The following is a 20,574-nucleotide window of genomic DNA, read 5'->3' as shown; positions in this document are numbered from 1 at the left end:
AATGTACAATATCATAACTTATTACAGAACTTAAAAAGTTTAATTCATGTAGTAAATGGTCTACCAAATGAATGGGCCAGTTAAAGAATATTTTAGAACCTGCTTTGGCTACATGAAAAATCAACATGATAGTCTTCCTTCTCCAGATAATTATTTGTTTGTTTTTCCTCAAAAGTAAAATGAGCTATTCCTCAAGAATGGACCACTATCAAAAGGGTTAATATTTCCAAATCCTTCAGTAAGGTTAGGTTACATGAAAAAGTGGCACAGCCCATTAAAATAGCAGGTATTCAGTTTTTATGTTATATGTTTACTTCTACACAAATCCATGATTTAAAAAGAGCCATGTAATTTAATTAGCGTTAATCAATGTTGATTTAATAGAAGGCAGAAGAAAGTTCCCTCTGTGTGTACATTAAAGAAAACAAAAAAATAAAACCCAAGTTACAATAGAGTCATAGTCACTTATACCCCCAAATTTAAAGACTTAACACTGTCTGAAAGGTTATGATAAACATAAAACAGTTTCATTGTATTGTTACTGATACAGCTAACCAAACAAAAGGTACATTTCTACCTTCCAAAAATTTAAGAAGCTAAATTATTTAGGGCACAAATTTGGGAACATTAAGGAAATATAGCATGTTCTAATATGGACATCTAGAAGGTTACCTAAAGGTTTCCAACAGAGACTCAAAGGCAAATTCTAATGTAGATGGAATAAGAATCTCATACATTCCCTCAAACCAGTGGTGATTCAATCATTTGCCCATGGTGTCTGGCATCATGTTAAGCATGAAAGTACAGGTTAGCATCAATTCAGAGTCACGAAGTAGACAAACAGTTACAGCACTGTGGGTTTCGAACGTTGACAGAGGAGAAAACAGGATAGTAAAGGCATGTGGAAGGACATCCAGTACAGCTTAGGAGGAATAAGGAAAGGTTTCCCAGAGGAGGTGATACTTGAAGTAAACTTTGTAAAATAATTTAGCCGTAGACTGGTTCACTGGAGATTGTTGGAATGGACACAATTCCTGCAGTACCCATAGTACTTTTTTGAATGTCTCTTTCATTGCAGTGTGTGTTTTGTAAGGACAGGTTCATTTCTAAGCCTATTTTCTGAGGTCCGTTGTGCTTTTTCCTGGTGATTTATGCAAGTTGACTACTAATGACTAATGAGAACAATATGAACGCATTGCTGCTGCATAAGTGTGGTGTGGTTTTGCACTTAAAAGAGGTATTCAGATGCTCTTGTTGTAAATGTTCATGAAAAGCCTCTTCTGGAGTAGTCAAACTTCTGTTAGTGAGTCTCACCACTGGTTTTACATCTGCAGAGCATTGAGGGCTGGGGTTGCTTGTAAGAAGATTGAAATTACTTCATATCATTATCTTAAATTTTATATTCACTATATTCCCTAAAGTATATCTTAATTATTTATGACCAGGAAAACAAACAAACAGCAAAACGAAAAAGAAGGGAATGTCAGGACATTCCAAGCACAAAGAACAGAATGTAAGGATGGTGAAGGAGGTATGGCATGTTCTCACCAGGGAAGAGCACGCAGGATGTGAGTAGGAATATCATGAGATGAGTCTAAAGAGGGAATTGGGGGCCCTTATTTGCTTTAAGTTGCTTCATTTCTATAGAGGATACCAGAGAGCTACTGAGGGTTTTAATCTATCTTTAAGCAATTATGTTAATTAATTTCGAGAGAGTGTAGGAGGGAAGGGCAGAGAGAGAAAGAGAGAGACAGAGGGAGAGAATCCCAAGCAGGGTCCATGCTGTCAGCACAGAGCCCAATGTGGGGCCTGAACTCATGAACTGTGAGATCACGACCTGAGTTGAAATCAAGGGTCAGATATTTAAGTGACGGAGCCACCTAGGTGCCCTTAAATCTACTTTTTAGTAAGTTCTTTCTGGCTTATATAATGTACAGGATGCAGGAAGATCAGTTAAGACAAATGATGAAGACATAGACTGAAATGGGAGTGGTAGGTATGGAGCAGAGACATATTGAAGAGTCAGGGCTTTACGATATATAATTCACACAAGTTTATCATCATTTGAGTGTGGAGCAGAGTAAGAAGGAAGAATGGATAGACTCCTAGATTTACTGCTTGGGTAGTCCGGGGCCTCACATGATATGTCAGGACTTGGAAACACAAAGGGAGGGGTGGTTGTCAGGACTCCAGCAAAAGAGGTGCAGCTTTCTGCTTACGTTTGTTATCAGTTGGTAAGAGGGATCTTGACTGAACCAGGTCAGGGTGTGTGTCTGTCCCTTTGGGGTCCAGGAGTGGTAACACGTATGCTATTTCCCATCATAACCATGTGGAGTGAAGAAGGAATTCCCCACAGCAAACAGGAGCAAGGGGGGAGAGGTGCGAAAGAGTGGAGAGCAAATGGTCTGTGATAGAAGTTGAGAGTAAGAGTCGAGAGATGAATGATTACAAACTGTGTATATAGAGAGAACTTGAGAGAGTTCTGGGTTAGAGATCAGTTTGGGTGTCAGCAGTAGCAGATAGTCATGCATATGACTGTGCAGGATACCAGAGCCAGAAGACAGCCAACATTTTAGGGGTGGAATGAGGAAAAGAAGTCCCCAACAGTATAAGGTGGAGTGGAAGAGATGGAAGAAAAACCAGAAAAGCAAGTGTCACAGCAATCAAGGGTGAAGACAATTCAGAACAGAAGAACTAACCAACAGTAATAACTGCCTGAAAGAAATAGACATAAGGCAGTGGGCAGGTTGGAGATAACTCTGTAAGAAGCAATTCAGTGGAGTTTCTAACTAGGGCTCGGAAACCAGGTTAGAGAGGGTTAGTGAGTAAACAGAAAGTAGGGAAGTGGAGATACAAATATAGACCGCTCAAGAAACTTGACTCCAAATAGATGGAAAAAGAGTTTATAGCTGGAGTTAGAGGGAAAAGATCTAAGCATGCTCATATGACGAGGGAAGAGAATTGGTTGAGTTTTAATGGAAAGGTGTGCTACTGCTCCTAGAAAAATGTCTTTAAACCAAGGTCATTTGAAATACTCAAATGTGCTTGGGAAGGCATATGAAAGATGAAGATATTTTTCAAGGGCAGGTCATATAGGATTAATAAATTCTGGGGCAGAAATACATGCAAACACAATCAAGAACACACAAGAGAAACTTGGCAGCTAGAGAAAACCTCAAATGAGTTAATCCACAGCACCAAAATATACTGTATTGTCTAGAATCAGTTCTTACTCATCATGAGAACATACATAGTCATTATGGGCAGAGGAAAACACAACCTGAAAAACATAGAGAATACCCAAAACAGACAAAGTCACAATTTGTAGAGGCTTGGTAAACTAAGCATTATTTTCAGCTGCATAAACACAGCATGATAATTTGGGGAGCTTACTGGGGCCTGAAAAACTACAAAAGTTTTGAAATTCGGTTCCTTTGCTTGGGAAGTTTCATTTATAGATAATTTAATGATTTATTTCATTGGTTCACTCATCCATTCAACAAAGCCTGATCAAGAATTTCTGTGCTAAGCATTAAGTCCGATAGAACATCAGTAAGACAGCATAGATTCTTATGGGAAATGGGGTGGTGGCTGTACCGTGGAAAAGTATATTCTGCTTACCTATTGTTTTTGTAATAGAAAATACAAAGTAGAACCTGCCAAAAATGCTACTAGCTGGTAAAATACATAGCAAACAGGGTGGGAAAAATTGTAAGCATTTCTCCTTAGAAAGTTATTCGATAAGAAGATGAAATCTGAAGATTCCTTCTTCCTCCATTAAATTCAATTACAGACTCTGAAGTAGGTGAAACGAGGAGGAAGCATATATTTTATTATGGAGGTATAGACATGTCTATATTTTTAAATGATGTTGACTGTTGGCTCTTTATAGTTCTCACCAATGTCATCCCCTTCTCTTAATCATCTTCATTTCTACTGCTGCCCATTTCGTTAGGGTCAGGAACCTCAGATACTTACCTGAGGTAGAAATTTCTCGATTTGCCCCACACATAGGAGCTAAGTCTCCTATAAGGGGAAGAAGAGAGCTTGGTGTTACTGTTTTTAAGCTGTGTTCACTGATGGTTGCAGCTGGTGTAGTGTGAAATAGAAGACTAGATATAGTCTGTTCCAGGCTCAAAAACACATATTGATAAACACAAATTCTTGTGAACACCCAAAACAGGGATGAGGGGGGAGACTGTAGGGAGAGGATAAGTATTTAGGTTTTATCTTAGACCAACTGCCTGTTTGCTTTTTGGCATCCATTTATTTCTCTTTGGTCCTGAGAAGGCCTATTCAAATGACTAAGCTGGCAATACCACACACAGCATTTTAGTGAACAGCGTGCCCCATAGGTGTAAGAACTTGGGCTTTGTCGTGTCCTTGTTCTTGAAGAAAAGCTGCTTTTTTGTTAGCCTTCCAAATGTTCCTTGCCATTATGCAGAAATACATTAATTTTGAAACAAAATAAATCATGTACCTTTTGAAAAACAAAATTAAAACTGTACACATAAGCACGCATATATACAATGAAACTGACATTGCCCTGTTCTTTCTTCCCCACGTGTCTCAGAGTTCTAGCCAACACCTGTGGCCACACAAGGGGCAGACTTGGCAGCTGCAGAACCCAGATGTCAGACACTGGATTGGACGTCCCTGGCAGCAGTCCTAAGTGGGAGGCTGTCTCCTTAACTGACCTCTGAAACAGTCTATTGTCTGACTCTCTCTTGGGGCTGGGTAGTAACTGAAAAGCTGTCTGGGGGGCTGGTTCAGAGTTAGAGTACTGATGGGTTGTTCTGGATGCAATTATCCTTTGCCTTACCTTTGATTGTAAGGAATTTATGTCCTTGGTATGGGTTAAATCTGGTACTGGGCAAATTCTTGACAAAGAACTGTATTTAGATTTCTTCCAAGGAAAAAATAAGATGCTTTTTGCTTTGATTTTTTTTTTCCCCAACTGAAATTGGATGAGATCAACTTTATGTTTTAGCACACAGTTCTGGGTGATCAGAAGTAAAAATAAGAGTTTCTTGGGCACCTCCCCTTCAAACGATGACTGAGTTTCCTTCTATTGCTTCTTAAAACTACTTGTTAAAGGTTGAAAATGAAATATTTCTTTCTTTAGAAACTTACAGAGCTGCAAATTTGTTTTTGCAATTACTAAAAAAAAAAGTCATCTATTGTAGAGAAGAGCTCTTTGTATCATGAGTTATCTTGGTTCTTTAGAGAGGAAAACGATTACACTGTACTCCTGCCTCTACACCACTTGCTCAAGAATGACATTATGTGTAAGATGCAATCATTATGGGAATGAGCTAGGAAAGGCCAACTCCTGAGGAGGGTTCCACTTAAAATGCAACACTGGTAACGCTCCGGGAAAGTCTATTGTGCATACAGTTATAGTCATGGCAAAAGTTAGGAAGAAATAGATCTGCTGGAAGATGAATTCTGAGGAAATTACAGAATATATTTTGTCCAACAACAAATGGTATTTGTGTGCGTGTGAAATGTTCCAAAATTTCTTTTATTAACTTTTATAAAAGTGTAACTAGATCATCAGATAAACCCCAACTGAAGGACATTCTACAAAATGTCTACAGAATTCCACAAAAATGTCATGGTCATCAAAAACAAGAAAAGTCTGAGAAACTGTCACAGCCAACAGTAGCCTAAGGAGACGTGACAACTAAATGTAACGTGTTAAATGAAATGCTAGAATGAATGAAAGAACGTGATGGGGAAACTGTGAAATCAGAATAGAATGTGGACTTGAGTTAAAAGTAAGTACCAAATTGGTTCATTAGTTGTAGCACATGCACTGTCGTAATGTAAGATGTTAACATTGGGAGACACTAAGTGGAAGGCACGTAAGAACACTTCACTATTTTTGTAACTTTTCTGTAAATCTAAAGGGTACCCTAAAATAAAAACTTTATTTAATGATGTTTAACATACTGCTATTTTGACTGTGACAGAGCTCCCACACATCAATCAGCACCTCTCTCTTTTTCACGCACACCTATCCACTAAATCATATGGCATAGTCATTTTCCTGGCACATAATACTTTATCTTTCAGGCCAATGTAATATCAGTGGAATAAGACTTATTTTGAGAGTTTCAGATTTTTCAATAATATTTAGGTCACGCCCTCAGTAGTAGGACACAAATGCTCAAAAGATAATATCCACAAATCCGTATTTCTCAGTGGCTTTAAAAGATGCAACATCCTTCAGCCACCTATCCAATATACTTACATTTCATGTGAATGTTATTAAGGACATAATTAATAAGACAATGTATCATCTCTGAAATTAACATTTTTTGCTAGGTAACTGAGGGCAATGTTCATTTATTGATCATTTGTTACCATGATAGGTAAGGGAGTAAGGTGTGATATATCACTGTTTTAGAACATGGATGAGATTATTTCTTTGGTATTCCATATTTGTCCGTTAGAATTATAAGATTTCAGGACTATGGGAATATTTCTAATTTATCATTTTACTTTGAGAAAGGGAAAAAAGGTGTTGGTGTCAATGAATGTTTACTTAAACCCACAAAACTACTGCGGATTTCCAGAACTGTTAACAAGAGATGTGCCTTTGTTAACACTTAATGGTACAACTTAAAAATTTTTTTTAAGGTTTATTTATTTTTGAGAGAGAGAGAGAGAGAGAGTCAGAGCATGAGTGGGGGAGGGGCAAAGAGAGATGGAGACAAAGAATCCAGAATCAGAGGCAGGATCCAGGCTCCAAGCTGTCAGCACAGAGCCCGACTTGGGGCTCAAACTCACGAACTGTGAGATCACACAAACTGTGGGATCGCACGAACTGCAAGATCTTGACCTAAGCCAAAGTCAGACGCTTAACCAACTGAGCCATCCAGGTGCACCAATGGTACGATATTAAAAGTTCAGGTGAAGGTCGCCTGGGTGGCTCAGTCAGTTAAGTGCCCATCTTCAGCTCAGATCATGATCTCAGGGTTCTTGAGTTCCAGCCCCACATCGGATTCTGTGCTGACAGCTCGGAGCCTGGAGCCTGCTTCCATTCTGTTTCCCTCTCTCTCTGCCCCTCCGCCGCTACACGTGCGCGCTCTCTCTCAAAAATAAACAAACATTAGAAAATAATTTTAAAGTTCAGTTGATAAAAATTTAACCATATTAAGTTGGTCAGAATTATCTAATTTTGCTTTTAGAAAAAGATGCAAACGACTTTAAAGAAAGCTGGGGAAAAAATACATGCAACTTCCTGAATATATTTTAGGGCTAAAAATAAGATTCAGTCAAAATCACTCGTATATTCTCTATCTACTGTACTTTCCACTGATGACTTCTATTAATGACAATGACCATGATGCTTAATAATAAGAGGAAGAAAAAATGTTCCTTAAGGAATTCTTAACTAAGGAACTGCAGTGAGTCAACCAACATATTTTAGAATTGTTTTATAGTTAGGTATTTAATATGGAAAAAAATAATAGGGCAAGAGGGACCTACAGTAAATGTAGGTAGCTATTTTTTATATTACTTTTTAAGCAGTTCGGTTCATTCGTATTTTGCATTTTGTTAGACTCGTGTGCATGTGTGGTTAGTAATGAGAATTATAGCAGCACTCTTTCTCAGAACACCTATGGTGTCTCAAGCTTTATGCTGCCAAGTATCTGACAAACACCGTCTAAAACTACACAATCCTGCAAGGTGCATACAATTACTATTCAACAAGCAAGAGAACGAAGAGCACCAGAAGTTAGGTAAGTGACCAAGGTCCCACAGCTTGTAAGTAAGGGAGCCATTACCAATTCCATCTGGTTGCCTCAAATGCCCGAACTCTTTCCACCAGAGCATACGGCTTTGTTATAATTGATAATTACGAACACTATTAAAATAAATGTCTATCACTAACCAGGTGAGTTAGGTCATTTAACCCCTCTAGGCTTCAAGTTTCTCTTGGGTAAATGAAGTCAGCTGGCTGATCTCTAATGTTTCTTCCAGCTTTAAAATAGTAACATTGACTTATAGACAGGCTTAAGAAAACTAAAATGTTTTTGTTAAAAAACAAAAGAGGTCATGAACACTAGCCCTTACTCAATTTTGGGATGATGAGGATCTGTCTAGAGCAAGGTATTCATGTGATTTCTTCCAAATCTCTCTAGTCCTAGCGATCTTACCATTTTCAGTGTTACTTCTTAAAATTTATAGGTAAGTGGAAATTTCATACTTTGGCTGCACTGCACAAACTATAAACTTAAATCTTTGCCTCACAAAAGATTTAATAACTTGCATTCAGGTATGAATAATATAAAGAAAACCATTTTTCTCTGGATCTGAGAATAATCAAAATATCAGTTTATTTTAATTCACATTTATTTAAATATAACAATTATTTTAGACAAATGAAAATACTTACAAGCATATTTATAACATGGTAGACATAAATATAAATGAAATGTATGAGTATTTTAGATAAAATTTAACACATATTAGACCAATTGATGACATACTTAACATTTAGCCTCAAGGTACATTAACATGGATATTGAAAAGGCTGTTTTCACAGAAACTGCTATAAAATGTTCACATTTGTGTTAGTAACATGTCACATTTCCTAGACTGATGTTTTATGAAAACTATGTAAAGATTGAATGTAATCAATCACCTCTCATGGGGTAATGTTTTTTGTAAATGAAGCCTATTTTTGTCAATAGAAATGTTCTTTTAACTTTTAAATAATACGCAATTTTTATCAAGACCATGCTACATTTATTAAACAAACATGCATAACACATTAAAACTTGAATGATTCACGTACCTTTTTGCACAGTGTTTAGTTTTGCTATGGCACTCTATCTTTGTGAAAAATATACTTAAAATTTGGCACAGAATCAATAAATTGTATTGCTTCTAATCAAAACAAATGTGATTTAAATTTTCCATGGCATGGAAAATACTCTGTCACAGTTTACCTCTCCCCTTTACAGTTTATTGACCAATGGCAGTTCTGTACTGTTTTAGTTGGAATAAATAAGGGATAGCCAAGAACTGAAAGTCCTAGTTAGGTGTTTTGCCTACACCCTAATTGGAAATGAGTCGATTTTAGTTTTTCTAGCAGTAAAACATTCCCATCTGTATTGTGGCCAACAAATTTCTAAATAAGGGTGTTATCAGCAATAATATGCATCGTCATGAGATGTTTTTCTTTAGGAGGCAGAGAGGTTGAAAGGAAACGTGGATCTCTTCATAAACTGGGAACATATGTGGTAAGGAGAGCAAATGCCAGCTGAAGCAGAAACAGGGGAAGCTCTCTGGAAAGCTGGTGAGAGCACACACTCTGAAGTTGCAACGAGGCAGAAAACAAAGGCAGGAACCCAGGAACCATTCAAGGTGGTAAGGACTGCCGTGGGTTGGAGGAAACTGGTATGTATCACTCAAAAGAGACAGCATCCAGAGCAGGTACCACATCTGTGTGTCAGCAAACTACCACTACTTTGTAGGAAAAGTTTTACATTTCCACCCCAGTGTCTAAATCCGGACTGAAGAGATTAAGCTAACTGGCAACATTTTTTTTTTTTTTTTCTGAATTCATTCATAAACACTGTGGAAGAATAAAGGGAGTACCATTAACTCAAACTTCCTCCAAAGCAGACAAGTCACGCTCCATTCAAAGCACAGACTTCAGAGTCGTGGTAACTAAGTGCCACAGCTCTTCTAAGACAAACCTGAGGTGTTCTATTTTGAGAGACTGGTTGAAGTCTGCTCCTTTCATAGAACCTTGATAGCCTAAGTTTTAAATTTATTATCTGGGGGGAAAGGAGGTAGAACTTTAGTCCCACTTTTATACAAATATCCCTTATTCTAAAAAACAGTAATGAACACAATGACATTTTCTTTGCTTTATGATCCTTGCGTTTCTGGGGACGGTTAAGCAGTGAAATGGCAAAGAACATCAAACGGGTTAAATAAAATAGGCAAAGCTTTGTTGAAAGCTGTTAAGGTGCAAATAGACATAAAGATTACAAATCACAGAGCACTGAATTTTCAAGAGTGAAATCATACCAAAACCGTGATAAATTTTCGCTGACATCATAGGAGAGTAAGTGGTCTGGAAGGTCACTGATGGTGCCCTGCACAGCCAGCACGTGTGGGGCCAAGGTGAAGGGTACGTCGTTGAGGAGTTCAGCCATTAATGAGTTGTTTTCCAAAGTCTGGCCTGCCTTATTTTCCACCTCGGGGCCTGCTACAGTCACACTGGATGAGTTTTCTTTGCCAGTCTAAAAATACATATATATTTAAGTCATTTAGACCTTGTGGACTTTGAGGTTTAGAAATGGTAAATGTGGCATTAATATATCAAAATGATTGAGAAATGTGGAATATAGAAATATTCCCAGGTTGGGGCGCCTGGGTGGCGCAGTCGGTTAAGCGTCCGACTTCAGCCAGGTCACGATCTCGCGGTCCGTGAGTTCGAGCCCCGCGTCAGGCTCTGGGCTGATGGCTCAGAGCCTGGAGCCTGTTTCCGATTCTGTGTCTCCCTCTCTCTCTCTGCCCCTCCCCCGTTCATGCTCTGTCTCTCTCTGTCCCAAAAATAAATAAACGTTGAAAAAAAAATTGAAGAAAAAAAAAAAAAAATATTCCCAGGTTGGAATGCTGCTATTTACTTACTTGAGAAATACATCCACCTAAATCTCTACTAGGCTTTAAAATGAATCCTAAACCCTTCTCTGACTCAGGCTGACCACTCAGGGCCCCCTAAATACAAGCCTGCATTCTTGCTATTTCCCTAGCCCAGATAAGGTCTACAAAGTCTGGCTCACAAATCTGATGTAAGCTTCCAGGCTTTACAGAACTCCCAGGTTCCCTGTGAAATCGTAGATGAACATAGTCCAAAGTGGCCCTGCCTGCTTCAGAGAGAATATGGGGCAAACTGACTAGGATACTATTTGGCATTTCATGTTTGCGTTCTTGCTAGTGGCTATTTCCTATGCATATGTCTTATCTCCAACTAGACTCTAGGGTACTTGAGAGCAAGCTATCTGTTTGACATTTCTTTGTATTCTTCACCTAGCATATGTTACCTTGCATACTCTGTATGGATGCATGTATCCTCCACCTTCTATTCCCTAAGATAAACTCGAGCATTTACCTCCCCTGTGTACCCCAAGTATTGATTGATTGCCCGACTTTCGCTGGAACTAGCATGTTATGTTACACAGGCTGATGTATCTTGTTCAATTTCTTTAAGATTGGTAGACCTTGCATATAGTACTTTACCAAAAGATGTGCACTAGGGTGTTCATAGCACTCTATGCAAGCCCCTTACTGGAAACTACCTAAGTATCTATCCACAGGAGATTGAGTAAAAAGTTGTAAGTATGTTTACGAAAATGAGAACGAATGGCCTGCTGCTCCAAGTGGCTAAAACCTAGCTTAAACCAGGTCAGGAAAAACTTTACTCACCACCTGCTCCAGTCAGTCCCCACCTGGGGGATAAAACTCCAGAGTCTTTACGAAGGCCTACAAGGCCCTTCCTGATCTGGCCCCAGTACCTCTCTGACAGTTTCTCCAGCTAGTCTGTCCTGGCTCCCTCTTCTCCAATCCCTCTGCCCCAAAGATGCTTCTCCCAGACCCACCGGGGCTCCTTCTCCCATGTCCTTCTCAGGGAGGCCTTTCCTGCCCACCTTATTTTAACTGTCTCCTGGCCCTCACTCCCCCCACTCCAGCATTCCATCTCCCTCTCCTGCTTTTTCCTCTCCTTAGCCCTCAGTACCTTGTTGCATGGTGTATAATTTATTCTAGTATCACCCCTTAGAAGCTTAGGGAGTTTTTATTTCCCATGTTCACTGCTGTATCCCCAGTGCCCAGATCAGTGCGCAGTGCTCAGTATTTGTTGAGTGGATGAAAGCAGACAAGATTTTTGCCTGCGTGAGGCTTATATCATAATAGTTGCAAGTGCTGATAAATTCCTTCTGAGTAGAGGAGGATGGTTTTCTGTGTAAGAAATAACAGTTTTGTGAAACTTGTTATTGAAGTGGAAAAGACATACAGAAAAGGGTGCATCATAAGTATTGAGTGTGCTCAATTTTAACCAACCAAATACCTGTGAGCAACCAGCACCCAAAGCAATAAACAGAAATGACCAGCTTCTCCAGAGGCCCTCGAGGTCACAACCAACTCCCTGCCCCTCAGTCACCATCCTGATTTCTAATAGCACAGGTTGGTATTACCTGTATTTTACATGAAGTCACCATACAGTATGAACTCTTGTTTCTGGCTTCTTTCACTTAATATTTTATGTATGAAATCCATCCATATTGTGGCATGTAGGCGTTACAAAAATTTTGAAGAACATATTGTTGCAGAAGAGATGTATTCTTACCGATGTCAAAAGAATTGCTTTGGTTGTTGTGTTGTATAGCTAATGGTAGGTGTGGGGGGTACTGTAGCCAGGGAAGGAAGCAGGAAGACCAGCTGGGCTTGTGGGTCTGGTGGTCATACTAAGGGTGAGACAGAATGGCTGGAATGTGGATAGACCAAGGAGAAAGCCAATAGGATTTGCTGATGGAATGGATGTGGGGCATGAGAGCAAGAGCAGGATCAAGGATGAAGCCAAAGTTGGTGGCTTGAGCAATAAGGATGGAGTCTCCATTTACAGGGATGGGAAAGGGTGTCATGAGGGAGCAGGCAAGGCAGGAAGATCAGGAGTTGTTCTGGATGTTCCACGTGCCTAACAGACATCCAGGTGGAGCTGTTAGTAGGTAGAGGGATCTCATAGGAGTCTGGAGCTGGAGGAGATCTTGAGAAGAAAGTCTGCTTGGTGTTGTGTTTAAAAGACAACAGGAGGAAGGCAAGTGAGGACAAATAGAACAGACAGCATTTCTAGACATTATACTGCAAATGGGAAAAGAGATATGTGCCGGTTGCTGGAAGGGGATGTGCGGTCAAGAGAGGCTTCTCCCAATTTTTCTTTTGCTTTATGAATTGAGAGAAATGATGGTAGTGATATGCTAATGAGAAGCTCTAGAAAGGAAAACTCCATGGAGATTCTGTAAGAGAGGCACTACTCTCTTCACAAGGCATGCCCAACACAGAACAGAGACCCTCAAGAAATCTGTCAGTAAATGACTTTGAATTAACCAAACACATCCCTAGCAAGAGTTGTCTTATGACATCATAAATAAAACACCAGAGCACTTTCTTAGGATTGCAGCTAGAACAAGGCAAGTGTGCCCTGCTATGACAAAGCTTATTAGAAAGGTCCATGTATGCGGTGGCCAGAACCTGCCTCCTGAAACCTGACCGAGGCTTAAAGACGAAGGATCCCTGGGTCAGATGAGAGCACAGGTGTCAGTGAGTAACGATGCCACAATTCTAGCCTCTTTAGAAAGTATCACCTATCTATCACTGGTTTCTTCAAGATGACCTACGCACAGGGGCTTACCCTGGAGCAGCACAGCAGAGTGTTGAGAGCACAGATTGTAGACAGACACTGCCTGGGTGCAAATCCAAGGTCTCCTGCTTATGCCATGGGCAAGTTCTTTAACTTCCATGTGCTCAGTTTCCTTGGCTGTATGTCAAGATCAGTAATAGTACCTATTTCATAGGATTGCTGTGAGGATTAATGAAGTGATGATGTTCCCAGGTAAGTACAGTAATGCTTAGCACATGTTAAAGTAAGCAAATAAATAAAAACTTTAGGAATGGCAGACGCCACTTGGCTTTAGATAAGGTCTGGGATCCATCCATCTCTTTTGTTGCTGACATCCACTGGTGGCTCAAATCATCTTACCTTACCCTCTGCTCTTATATCTTGCCTTCCCTCTTAATCTCACATGCAAATGTTTGTTGGATCTATTAGTAGCATCCCATGATTGAACTTTCTTCTCTTTCTTCCTTGTGTACAGAATGTTCTCCAGTTTCATTAGCCAAATCATCTTTCTTAAACAAAAACATTTTTGAAATCTCACTCTCTCCAACGAGGAGGTACATTACTTGTACCACTTTGCTTGCTTTTTTTTTTTTTTAAGGTTTATTCATTTCTCAGAGACAGAGAGACAGAGTGTGAGCGGGGGAGGGGCAGAGAGAGAGAGGGAGACACAGAATCCGAAACAGGCTCCAGGCTCCGAGCTGTCAGCACAGATCCCCATGCAGGGCTTGAGCTCATGACCCGAGCTGAAGTCGGACGCTTAACCGACTGAGCCACCCAGGTGCCCCACTACTTTGCTTTCTAAATACATCCCTTTTCAGGTTTAACTCTCTGGCAGCAATATTTATTTCTTTGTGCAGGCTTTGATTAATCCCCCTTCCTTTCCTTTACAAATCATTCCTATGTGTCAAAGCACAATTCCTTAAGGACAAGACTATGGCAAACTGCATCTTGGATAATAAAGGAATTGAGACATGTGATTCCTTGTTCAAGTTCTCCTGATAAAACTGGCATATGCTTCATCCACCTGGACCTCACTTCTCTCTTCTGTAAAATGAGCAGTGAGGGATGAAAAATGAGGAGGAGAAAGATGGAAGCAAGCTGCATATACTGGACATGACCTTTGAGCCAGCTCCATCTGAGCTGTCTAAATGTACTCTCTCATTTAAGCCCTACCACACCTCTGGGGGTAGTGGGGGTGGTGGTGTACTACTATTGACCCCACAGTAAAAATAAGAGGACACAGAAGCACACAAAGGTGAAGGAAGTTGTCCCAGGTTACATAGCTAGTCTGTGGTGACATGGAGAATCCAACTCAGTGACCTTTAATGCTCCACATTCTAAGACCCTGCACACCTCAGATGTACTCTGGATAGACTGGCTAGCTGAATGCACAAAGCCTTGAAAATTTCGGGGATGGTATTAGAAAATATGACAGGTGCCAACATAGTATATCTTAGCTTAATTTAGAAGGAAAGGAGACTGTCATATCTTTTACCATTGGAAAGGACTGAAAAAATCATCAAGGTGACAGATCTTAGACTGAAGGAGGACAGAAAAGCAACTGTAATTTAGGAGGTATTTATCCCTGGAAATAAGTCTACCAGTCGTCTGGATGAACCACAGGGAAACAGGGACAGTGAAACAAGATTGTCAATAAGTTGATTACTGTCAAAATGGAGAGCTAGAAGCTACGTGGGAATGTGCTTTGGTAGTGTTCCTACCTTTGCACATGTTTGAAAACTGTCCAAAATAGAAAAGTCTCCAAAGCTTAAAAATTAATTAAAAATTACCATGGAAAAAGTGTTCCACCAAATGCCTCCTAGAAAGATCTGAATTTCAGCTGTGCTGTATGTATGACTCCAACATCTATCTCTTAACAGTTGGCTAGAGTGCAACATTACAGTCTCCAAGGAGGCTGCCTGCCCTTTGGCAGCAGTGTGAGGGCCGTGGTGCAGCTGCTGTTGGCATGCTGAGAGCTGGGAGGGGAGAAACTATAAGGCAAAACGAGAGTAAGTCACAAAGAAAATGTGAGTCAAAATTCAAGGACCCCACACCCGCTACTCTGATCTCTGAGTCTAGCTTGGCAGCCAGTGGAAGCAGAGGTGGGGGCTGAGGGCTGAAACAGGTGCATGAGTTCCCCGGCAAAAAAGCAGCCCTCTCTCTTAGACACAAAGTCTTTCAATTTTTTTCATTTGCATAATAAAATGGGTCTTTAAAGGGAAGAATGAGTATGTTAACCACAATGGAGCGAGAAGAAAAGAATCAATTAACCTTATAGTTAATAGCCAAATTTTTGAAAATTACTTCGAATATTATGTTCATAAGGCATATTCGTTATTTTTGTGATTAATCCTGTTCACAGAAAGGCTGCTATGACAATGTTCTTGAGCAGAAGTTCCTTCATATAATCTAGCTTTAATACTTTTTTCAAATTAGTGTTTAAATAGGAGCATACCGTGTCAGATTTTTTTAATCTTGGTGAGAAAGTAAATTTCTTTATCTGTATCATTACAACAAATGAAGTTTACAAATAATAAGCTATTTTCGTGTTTGTATAAAAATAATTATTTCTTGTTCATCAGCAAACCTGCTAAAAAAATGGGCCAGCCAAGTTTATCTTGTATTCCTCACACTCTATTATCTTCGTTTCAAGTAATTCAAAAAGGTTTAGAGGCACTATTCCTCCCTTTCTTGCAGAGGGGTGGTAAAGATTCACGAGGTTCAATCTGTAAAATCTCAGAGCTTCAGAAAAAACAGTCCAAGAATACAAGGCACATAACACTTCTCAGTAAAGGCTTAGAGAAATGAAGTCACTTCCCTGGAGCGACAGAAGGTTCGTGGCATCCTGGGAACCTCATGGCACAGAAGCCCCCCAAACCACCATGGAATCTATTAAGGAGTGCCAATTTGCAAACCCGCTAACAATTTGGAGACTTAATTTACGGAGCCATACCCAACTAAAGTATGAAAATGTTATTAATAGGAACGTCACCTATATTTGGCATTTTTTTTAAACCTCCTGCTTTCTTGAGGCAACCTGTGCCTCAGATAAGCAAAGCTAAAATAGTGTCGTATAAAAGCAAAATATTGATGCATTAAAATTTAGAAACCAACCTTAACCAAAACAGTAATAGAACCTATTAGAAGAATATGAAACCAGGTATAAAACACCTATCTAACACATTCAATTTACATACAAAGAAGGTAGCTATTTGCTAAAGCCTATTTCTAGGAAATGAGTTATAGTAAGAAGAGGGAATGTCAAGCTCTCGCTGTCTATGCCTTTAAATTCTAACAACTATAAATAAAGGACATGTTCCTTTGAACAATAGCTTGAACAGGCAACACTGTCACTTTATCTCCCCAGATAACTATCCATTCTATTCTGGCTTCAGCTGGTATCTGCTTGCATTACATCAGCGTCTTGATGGGGGTGGGTTGGGGGGCAAATCTGAGTCAGAAGCATCAGGGGACAAGAGGTTAGAAGGTGATACAAGCAATGGCACAGTTAAGGCCGTACTCAAGCTCCTTATTTTTCTCTAAGAAGCTGGTTGCTAATAAATGTCTGGCTGGCTGATAAAAGCCAGAGGACTGGTCTCTTACACCTACATAAGTCCGAAGCCACAGTCTCCTTTCACTAGAGAGAAATTATATTGCAAAAGTAGAGACTGTTTGCCATTTTTCTGCAAATCCTCCATACCCAGAACAGTAATGCCTGCATATCATGAGGGCTCACTTGTGACCCTTGAATGGCACTGAATCTGGTCCCCTTATTTCTGAGATATTCTAGGCACTTGACTTTTAAATTGTGGGATTAGGTCAAAGAAACAAACAAAAGCCCAGAACACCTGACCACCGATACAGATAAATTAGGCAGGAGAGAAAGCTGAACTCACTGAAAACCTGCTTCCCATGGGGCCGGGGTTCCCAGTTTGAGGCTGCCACATATTTGAACAGAAAGGCCAGGTCAGAAAGTAGATAGATCTTTTCTTTGTTCCCTTCCCTTTCCTTTCTGATCTCTGACATCATTTCAATTTACATTTTGGCTCATGATTTTTTTTTTTTTGCAATATTTGTTCCCTTTCCTCTTTCTCCCCCCTCTTCTCCCCCCAGTATTTCCACCTGCCTGTGCTTCCTGCTTCTTCTATCTTTCTTAAAGAAAAAAAAAAAAAAAAAGTCTCCTGACTTCCTCTTTTCAGAACTCCAGCTGAATGTATGCAAGTGAAGAGGGGGAAGTAGGCAAGCTGGCACTTGCTTCTGTGATCTGTTCCATGCTTTCTTGGAAAAGTGGCTTCACTGAAGCCGGAAAATCTTCTGTACAGCCAACTCTAGGGGGGGAGCAGTGGAAAGAGGAAAGAGAAGCATTTTAGGAAAGGAACCAGCAAGAAACAGTATGTTCAGCATGGGATCCTGTTTAGTTCTGGTTTGGGAAATAAAAAAGGCTATTCCAGTGATTTAAAAAAAAACATTTTTAGGAAGTTAATTTATATAAGTTCATAATCTCTGACCTTAGGCTATCCAGAAAATCTCATATTGTGCTGTAGGCCTTCCCTCTCATTCTTTCCAGCACACTTTCACCCCTGCTCTCCTCTCCCCTGGCCCTACATCACCACCTGTCTCCTCACTGCCAGCCGGTGGGCTAGCATCCCACTCTACAGAAGAAAGAGGAACCATCAGGTGAGGATCTCCTCTACTTACGGCTCCCCAAAAATGTATCTGCATCTGTACCCCTCCATGCTTCTCCCCTGCCACCAGGGGCATGTTGCCCTCTTCCTACCCAAAGCTAATCCCTTTCCAGTGTTCCACACCCAATCCTGTCCCTAGTCTTCAAGGACATGGCTTCATCCATTAGGAGGTGGCTCCCAATTGCGAATCTTTTATATAGTCAATTCACCATTTACAGGAAATTCTCCTAAGGTCTTTCGCACCCACTGGCATTTTACCCACTGAACACCCACACTATACTTCTTTTTTTCACAGCCAGGCTGAGCCGATTGTTGACGCTTGCTGTCTGCTTCACTCCTCACCCACTGCCATCTGCCCCGGTACTGACACTACTTCGTCCAAGGTTACTAATAATCACACTGTGCTAAACTCAGAAGATGTTCTCAAGTGCTAACTTTATATGACCTCTTTGTAGCACTTAAGATGGGTCACTCTCAGAGTTTTTATTTTCTGGCTTCTGGGCCACTTCTTAGTGTTGCCTCTGTCTGTCTAGCTCATTGTTCTTTTGCCTATTTCTGAAAAGAAGGTATTCTCCCAGGGTCTCATTTCTGTTCCTTTATTCTTCTTAGTCTCCACACACCCTTGGAGGAGCTTATCCCTATCCATGGGTCCTTCTGGCCTACTCCTCCACTGCCCCAAAGTAGATCCACACACATGCACATATGTCCACACCCATCCTGAAACCACCCTGACTCATGTGTTCAACTCCTTATTATACCTTTTCTTGTGGCACATTAAACTCAACATGTTCTGAACCTGACTCTCAAGCCCTTCCCAGCTCTACCCCAGCCTAATGCTCTTCTAACCTTTTTTTTTTTTTTTTTTGTATAATGAGTACCAAACACAGAAGCCTGAATTGTCTTTTACTTTTCCCTCCCTGTCACTTTCTCCATCCAGTAAATGGCTGACTCCTACTGATTTTGAGGGTTTTAATGTCTCCCCAAGTTTCATTTCCCATTGGCCCCACTGTCAATTCTCTTAGTGCAAGCCACTGCAGTCTCGTGTCATGGATGCTCCCAGAGTGTCCTGCATCTGGCCTCGCTCACCCCACACTATATGCTCCTTCTCGTTGGTGCTATTTCACACACATGCTCTTCCTTGCTTAACACTCCTCAATGCCTTTGGACAAGAGAACAAACTGCATATTGTAGTACATAGGTATGATCTGGATTTGCTTATCCCTCTATTTTCTTTTATTACCATTCCCTAACATCTTCATACCAAGCTACCTGCTATTATCCAAACATGCCAAGCTCCCCCTTTCGCTCTGAGCTTTGGCTCTTTCGATTACTGCTGCCTTAATTAGGACATCTTTGTCTCTTCTTCTACTCTCTGCATCTTGCCTATTTCAACTTGCCCTTCAGGAGGCACATCAGGACTCTTCTAGAAAGATCTCCCCAAGTAACTCCTCAAACCTGGGCCAAGTGCCTGCTCATGTATTCCCATAACAGCTTGTATGTACTTCTCTCACAGCACAAATCATACTAGACTAGAGTTCTCTGTCACTCTCATAAAACTATGGGCCGCTCAAAGCCAGGGACAATAGCCTTCATCTACATTTGTGTGGCAATCAGAGCAATGCCTGGCTCATAATTGGTGATCAATACCTGTTTATTGAATGACTAAGTAAGTTTCTTTGTGAACTTTATATTCAGATTTATTCAAACTAAGCCGGGAATTATTATGTTAAGCTGGATTTCCACATCTGTTTTTTTTTTTTTCTCTAACAAGATTTTGCTGTTTTTCACATTATCATCCACATGGTGAACCATGGGTAGTATTAAATACAGATAGAACTTAAAACTAGTTTGAGGCTCCAGCTACATCTATTTCCTAAAGAATGAGGTGGATTGTTCTTGACTTGGCAAACAAACTACTTCACAAATGTGTCTCCCAAAGGAAGTTCAAGGAAGTGCTGCTACAGTGTAGATGAGGCCGTGGCAGCTGTTTTTACCACAGATCCACCTTTCACTGAGAGAGAGAAAGAAACTAGGCCGGTCTACTCCAAATTCCCCCTAATTAACTGTCTCAGTCCATTCTGGCTGCTATAACAAAATATTATGTGCTGGGTGGCATATAAACAACAAAATCTATTTCTCACAGCTCTGAAGGCTAGAAAGTCTAAGATCAAGGTGCTGGCAGATTCAGTGTCTGGTGAGGGCCTGCTTCTTGGTTTGTAGAGTGCTCTCTTTTCCCTAAAACATCACATGGCAGAAAAGGCCAGGGCTTTCTCTGGGACCTCTTTTATAATGGCACTAATGCCATCCATGAGGGCTCTACCCTCATGACCTAATCACCTCCCAAAGGTCCCATCTCCTAATACCCTCATAATTGAGGATTAGGTTTCAACATATGAATTTTGGGGGGACACATTCAATCTAGGGCATCAAGCTGCCCTACATGGCTCTTCTCTCCCAGGAACCAGT

The 20,574-nt window shown here is 40.4% G+C and overlaps 1 protein-coding gene across 3 annotated transcripts in view; it reads right to left on the bottom strand.

The window, feature by feature from the left end:
• Positions 1-20,574, bottom strand: part of UMAD1 (UBAP1-MVB12-associated (UMA) domain containing 1) — a 274,040-nt gene that overhangs the window by 40,382 nt on the left and 213,084 nt on the right. The window contains exon 4 of one of the 3 annotated variants that reach the window (XM_047097077.1): positions 8,324-10,268. The exons of the other annotated variants lie outside the window; for them this stretch is intronic. Coding sequence (XP_046953033.1) covers positions 10,011-10,268 — 258 coding nt within the window. The 3' untranslated portion in view covers positions 8,324-10,010. Of the gene's footprint in view, positions 1-8,323; positions 10,269-20,574 lie in introns of those variants that run through there. 3 annotated transcript variants of the gene reach the window in all.

Source organism: Lynx rufus, unplaced genomic scaffold (assembly GCF_022079265.1).
Source record: "Lynx rufus isolate CCGP_SWC_20201006 ecotype Redwood Valley unplaced genomic scaffold, mLynRuf1.p SCAF_4, whole genome shotgun sequence".
NCBI lineage: Eukaryota > Metazoa > Chordata > Mammalia > Carnivora > Felidae > Lynx > Lynx rufus.
The sequence above is the reverse complement of the archived record's forward strand: the minus strand, read 5'-3'. Positions and strand labels throughout refer to the sequence as shown.